Below are 7,109 nucleotides of genomic sequence, written 5' to 3' on the forward strand. Positions count from 1 at the left end.
AGACAAAATATCAGCAAGTCTCAATATAGTAGGTGAAATATTTTCCCAAAATATGTTTGTTAGGTTTTAAAGTACATGACTTAATATATTCACTATATATATCAGTTGAGTAAACAAATCAGAAAAGTTAAATTAATTTAGAAAAAAGCTTGTGCAGATGCTAATTTCCTATCTAATGTTTTGAAATATTTCAATGAATGACAACAGTGACTTGAAGGTCCAAAAGTGTTCAATACATGTTGGGGATGTTATTCTTGAGCAGTGCTGTTTCTGCGTGTGAACAGAAAGCGTCTCTGGTGTTTTCCTGATATGTCTGATGTCAGTCGAGTTTTTGTGGTGCTGATTCTCATTTCATGTTCATGCCGCTGACCTCCTTTCATGCTTGTAACTTGTGTGCATTACTTCAAAGCAACTCTCACATTTTCACCCACTTTAAGAGTGGTAAGTGTACAGTTTACATTATTTTAAAACCATTATTTTTCCAGTTGCAGATCTTGTTTGTTATATACTGCATTGTATCTTGTTTGTTACTTATTTCCATTTGTAAAAATCATTCTGTTTACTTGAATAATGTCTAGTAGAGTTAAGCTTCTACAGGAAGACAACGTAATATTTTTCATAGGCTATCAACAGATAGCTCTGAAACCTATTCATATATGCATGACCAAACAGGAACCCGTCTAGGTATCTCTGCCAGACTTCAAGAGCTTTAACTAACACAACGAGCGAGCGAGGAAGACTTGTGCGTTCTCATTAAAAGACTCCAGGTGTTGTTTTCATTGAAGTTGGATCTATCATTTAATTAATATCTTTTTCTTCTTGCTCAGACTATTTTTGGTCTGAAGGAGGTTTATTATTCAAGACCCACGCTGTGCCCAGCTAGGCATGGATCGACTGTGCAGTAGAATCGTTGTTCTTTTACTCACTGGTAAGTAAAATTTGAGCTATCTTAAAAGCGTAGTTTGTTAAGCATTTAATCTACCACAAAGATTTGGTCAGATATTTTGGTAAGAAGAGTTTTTGACACTTTTGACCAAAATTTGACCAAGGCTACACCCAACTTTGGGTCAAATAAGGACTAACCCAACTGTTGGATTCAATTTGTACATTTTAACCCAACAATTAGTCCATATGTGACCCAACCCAGCATTTTTTAGAGTGTAGTTATCACAAAGGATTCATCTCAGTAAATATTAGATTTTGAGTCTAAATACACAAATGTGTGTTTCACTTAGAAGTTTTGTAAGTCAGTGTCAAGCATATAGTTAAAAACCTCTTAAATTAGAATCATTTTGTACAGTTTGTCCTGTACAGTAAAATTTTTAGCACTTGTGTTTTACGTTATAAATGTGGTTAATTAATTACAATATTCGTTGGCCAAAACAATGGATTGTTTTACATTTTCACTGTTTCATGAATCATTTTGTGTTTCAGAACTGTTTGACTGAATAAATTTGTAGAAAATTTGTTAAATTGCATATAACATCATTTACAGAACTACCGAATTTTTCTACAAATTTGATTGCATCATATAATAATTGCTGTTAATAGTGTTTATCGTCTGTTTGATTACGTCTTTAATTGATTTTTCCGTACATTTCTGCCATATGTACATTAACTGACAGTCACCACTGATAAACTACTACTAAATATTGTAGAAACTTAATGTTCTGTAAAGTTGCTTTGCAACGATTTGTATTGTAAAAAGCGCTACATAAATAAACTTGAATTGAATTCCAATTGTGACAACATGCCCTACTATGACATTTAAAAAAAAAAAAATATTCTAATTCCTGTGCAATAAATAGCTTTGTTTTTTGTTATCTTTACCAATCAAAACTTTATATTTGACTAAGAAACTGACTTTCAAAAATAAACCTAGCCTGTTTAGTCTGACAATTAGCCGTTATTTACCCTATAATGTCTGATGCTAAAATTGTTTGTTGATTAATTTGTATTTGAAATAACTTGTGTAGTTATGGAAAAACTATGTGTAGAAGTTACAAATTAACTCATTTGGCTGACAGACCCAGAATCGCTTGTTTGAGGTATTTATTGAGCAATTACAGTCAAATGTCATTAAATATTTTGCTGTGAAAGATGTTAGTTAACTCGACTAGTATCAACTAATTTAACAATTTATCGTTTGATGTTTTTTTTGTGGAATTGTATTAAAATGTCATTAAAACTTTTAGTCCAAAGCGACAATTTTTTATCATGTGTTCCCGGGGAATCTTAGCAGACGCTTTTATCCAAAGCGACTTACACTACCACTTGAGCTACAGGAGCACAATTTATCATGATGTCTGTATTCCAATCATGTTCCTATTGTTTGTACATAAAGACAGACAATACATTATCTTTATGCTTTTCTTTTCATGACCACAACAGGAGTGTTGATCACCAGTACAAGTCCAGAGGAACTCGAAGTCTATTTGGAACCAAAGTACATTGAAGTCTATGAAGGAGACTCAGTCACGATCAACTGCACTTTTCAGCCCGGTGAAAATTATAAACTGAGGTGGTACTACAGTCCGACTGATTTAGACTGTAACTCTGGAACAGAAGGATTACATGAAAAAAGTTTTAATAATACAGAAAATAAAGACACTTGGTCAATATTCACCATTAATTCCATCAAAACCAGTGAGAGTGGATGGTACTTCTGCAAGGTTATAAAAGATATTCCTGTTCTCTTAGAAAAATGCAGTAATGGAGCACAAGTTCTGGTCGGTAAGTAGAGGGTTGAATCAAATATAGAAATGTTATGATGTAAAATTATGATATATTTCAGGTTCTGCACTATTTCTAGGTCACTTATCAAATAAGTCATTTTGTGACACTGCACATGTGGACTCATTTGTACAGATCGTCAGATTGAAGCACAAGATGCACTTTGGATTATTCTCAAATCACGTTGGCGAAAATGATGATCATGTTGTGCACTAATGTAATGAGTTCGTGCATTGAGGGTGGCTGTCATTAAAGCAGAAGTGGGCAAACCAAATACTTAGACATTATGAAATGTTCACGTCAACTTTTCACTGAAATTGTTATGCTGATAAAACAATTTGTCATTAAAAATTAATGCACTTCATTGAGTTTGTTCTATAAACTGAAAAATTCCGTGCACCAACCTTTTTTTGTTATATTATGGCTTAATTCAGATTAGATGTTTGTAGGAAATAATAACAACATGTATAACAATATGCCAATAGCCAAAATTCCAATTTCAGCAACAGTAGAATTCCATCACTTTACTTTGCCAAAAGCCATTAGTGTTTGTCAAGACATTTTAACAGCCTTTGCTCATAATCTGTTGTTGAAATGTATGAAAGTAACAATTCACAGTTTTAACAACTTTCACTGTTGTTTTTTACTCTACAGATGCCAACAGCACCCAGGAATATCCAAAACAGCCACAGATGCAGAATCCAACTACACAAGATTACCCCACAACTTGCTTGATCAGTGGTAAAATTTAGCTTTTTTCTCTCATTAAACTTTTAAATACTCAATTCAACACCATTTGGTCACTTGTATGAGCGCAAGTAGTCACAAAGTAATGGATTTACTGCATAATAACTACTACTTCTACTTTTACTACAGCCACATGTGGTACGCGTGTAGTTTGTCTCAAATATCAGTAATATCATGTGTTCTCAAATGTAAGTTTTTAAGAAATAAAGTGTACTATGGCTATAAAATTAATTACAGGCATTCAACTGACATACTACACAGTTGGGTCCAGTAGTCTGAAACCACTAGTTTTCCTTTTTTTCTAATTTTATACAACTGAATCTAAAATATCACTTGGTCAGTTTATTTATTTTTTAATTTCCTTTCCTAAACCTTTCTGTTTATGTCCAGGATTAAATTAAGCTTTGAACCCCAGATTTTCAATGTGATTTTAGCCTTTTGGACCCCACTGCATGTATGATAATACATTTTTGGAGTTCAAGACCAAAAAACCTACAAAGCAATTACTGGCTTGTCAAACAGGTTTGTAGAGAGATTTGGAGAGGAAGAATTTAAGGGAAATTGGTTGTTTTCCCTTCAAAAATAAATAAATAAAAAAAGATTGCAATCATATCTGATTCAATACAAATCCATAATCAAATTCACGCATGTATTCTTTGAGAATATAAAATTAGCGATAACTGCAGCCATCGGAAGAGCCACACATCTAACCGAATTACAATTTTTTGTAATCTTTTGTGTGTTACAGCCACAACAATCCTCACAACATCCTCCTCACCACCGTCCAGCATTGGTCAGTGGTGGATATGGCTAGCGTCGGCAGCTGGATGCGTAGTACTAGTTGTGTCCATTGTTGTCATATGTATCGTGACTCGCAAACCGAAAGGTACGTCTACAATGACTCAATGTTGCATTTAAAAAAATCTGTCACCAAATAAATAGTTTAACCCTAAACTAATTTATTTAACAAAACAATGTTAACTTTGACCAGATCTAACGTTTAGAACCTACAGTTCATTGTCCGTCTCACATTAATTTTTTATACACTTAAAAAAATTGGTGCCGAAACATATTTCACTCAGAAATATCTAGTGAATTTTTACACCTAATTACAAAGAAACGGAAAGCAACACTTTGAATTAAGCATGAAATTGTGGATGACTAAAATACACATTTTCTGCCAAACGTACTCCAATAATCTTTATTTACAGCTTTGAGTTTATTTATTTTATTTTTTTACAGTGTATTTTGTATGTGGCTCGGTACATTGATGATGATTATTTCAAATGCATGACATAAGCATCATAAAACATTACAACATAACATCACCATAATAATGATGTTCAAAGATTGTATCACTTTACTCAAACTAACTTTACTCTCAAGCCAACACACATAATGCTAAAGCCTTGTGGTTATGAATGTCTACAGCCTATAACTATAATTTTTGCTATAAACTGAGGGAAGAATCAAGATTATTTCTTATGCCACAAAAATCCTTTAAAAGTCACACAGATTGTTTGCAGTCCTCAGCTGAGAAACAACAAAGAATCCTTAGGAGCCTATGTACAAGGTCAGACATTTCCTGGGTCGCAAACTGAGTGCTGAATGAGAGTGGGTGTCATGTGGTTAAGCACTGTGAGAATGATCTCCAGTTGATGATTAGACTGCCTCTCATTGTCTGTGGTTAGGTGCAGCGTGCACAGCAGAACCATCTTCCTTCAGACCCTCAGCGTGGCCTGTGCTTTGATGTAACTACGGTAATGTTATGTGTTTCTAGAGAACATCTATATGAACACCAAACCAGTGGAATCGAGCTGCTGGAGGCAAAACCGTACTAAGAGGGACATCTGCGACCTGCCTGAGTCCAAAAAGACTGACACCATTAAACCACTGAGGAAGTACGACACTCTTTCAAGCAACAGAATCCGCAGGCCATAAGTATTCCATATGAAAGAATTATCCCCTGAAAACACATTAAATATCTTATATTACATGCCTTACCATGGACATATATTTAATTTTGTACTGTAGCATTTCCCAAGATGGGAAGATGTAAATATAAAGCTGATTTTTTTTTTTTTCAGAAAGAGATAGCCTACATGAGAAAAGCTGATTTTTTCTTTCCTTTCAAGACTTACATTCAGTGGTTACAAAAATAATTAGAAAACATCAAAAAGAAAAATCTGCCACACCCCTTTTCCACTCACAATTAATATAGCATATTACTCTGACAGCAAAAACAGGTCTATGGTATTTCAGAACCAAAATAAAGATTAATCGATCATGATTAGATAACAAACCACATAGCCTACTGTGACAGTGGCACATGAGAGAAGAAAATAAGGAACTGAGATGTTTCATACTTATGAATCATTAATTCTTATGTAGTCACTAGAGGAACTGAGAATTTTCTTTGAACACCAGTTTCCACATAACTCATGTCAGTCAGTGACCTAATTAGGTTAGATGCCATATTGAATTAAACACGTGAAAAACGCGGCTGTGAAGGACCGACTTACAGTCTTTACAATGGCACACACTGTATATTTCAAAACTCATAACTTAAAACACTGTTCTATGGTGTTTTTGTCTACTGAAGCTTTTTGAACAACGATGTTGTTAAACAACAGTACAATCCACTGTACTTCTATCCCTCACAGCCTCATTTCATTCGGGCCAGAAATGAAATACTCGACGTTGCGACCATAGACTGTATAAAAACGGTTGCGACACACGACAGTTATAGCCTACCTCAGATCTTGAAAATAACTTAACGGAAACAAGGACTTTCAAACTGTGAACTCTGTGTGCACAAACAAGTGCTTTCCATGACAAAGAATGTGTTAGTAGCTGAATATGTAATTTGAACATTGATAAAAATGTTTATTTTATAAGCCTACTTACCGATTTCTGTTCGATTGTGAGACAGTAGCGTACTAGTGTTTTTTCTGAGAGAAGATAGAGCCCGCCCACACGCTCACGCGCTCTTCTGATTGGCTGAACTTTATGATTGCTTTTGTTACATTTCGAATGTTATGTTTTGTTTTTTTAAAGAAATTAATACTTTTATTCATTAAGAAATAAAACAGTTATTCAGTAAAGACTTTTACACTTTGACATTGGTAATAATAATAAATGTTTCTTGAGCATCAAATTAGCATATCAGAATGATTTCTGAAGGATCATGTGAGTGATTATGCTGAACATTCAGCTTTGTCATCACTGGAATGATTTACAAATGAAAATACAAATCAGTAAAGTGTAATAACATGTAACAATATTACTGCTTTTTACTGTATTTTTCAAATAAATAAAAACATTTAAAAAATCTTTCCGTCCCCAAATTTTTTGGTGTATGTTCTGGTGTAAAAGGTCATTAAGTAGATGTTCAATTAAGCAGCTTTATGAAATGCAGAGGTGGAATCATAAAAAAAAACATTCACACTACTAGCAGAAAGTGGGACGCAGTCCTGCAGAGAACAATGCTGTCCTAGTTGCATCTGCATTTAATGCGTAAAAAAAACACTGCGGGCATTAGCCAAACAGGGTCACGCTCACAGACAGTTACTGATAGACACTTGGGTGCCCCAAAATGCATCAGTTCATGCACTTCCTTTGTGACTTAG

General features: G+C 34.2%; 1 protein-coding gene across 2 annotated transcripts; it reads left to right on the top strand.

Annotated features, from left to right (window-relative positions):
* The first annotated feature begins 276 nt into the window (after nt 1-276).
* Nucleotides 277-6,813, top strand: LOC109093518. Of its 2 annotated transcripts, XM_042711921.1 has the most exons (7): nt 277-441; nt 673-742; nt 828-928; nt 2,392-2,733; nt 3,388-3,474; nt 4,229-4,366; nt 5,261-6,813. In XM_042711921.1, exons 3-7 carry the CDS (start codon nt 886-888, stop codon nt 5,419-5,421), a joined length of 771 nt encoding a protein of 256 aa, XP_042567855.1. In that variant the 5' UTR covers nt 277-441; nt 673-742; nt 828-885; the 3' UTR covers nt 5,422-6,813. The 2 variants fall into 2 exon arrangements, with proteins under 2 accessions (XP_042567855.1, XP_042567854.1); XM_042711920.1 differs by lacking the exon at nt 673-742.
* The last annotated feature ends 296 nt before the right edge of the window (nt 6,814-7,109 follow it).

This window comes from Cyprinus carpio, chromosome A22, assembly GCF_018340385.1.
Source record: "Cyprinus carpio isolate SPL01 chromosome A22, ASM1834038v1, whole genome shotgun sequence".
Lineage (NCBI taxonomy): Eukaryota > Metazoa > Chordata > Actinopteri > Cypriniformes > Cyprinidae > Cyprinus > Cyprinus carpio.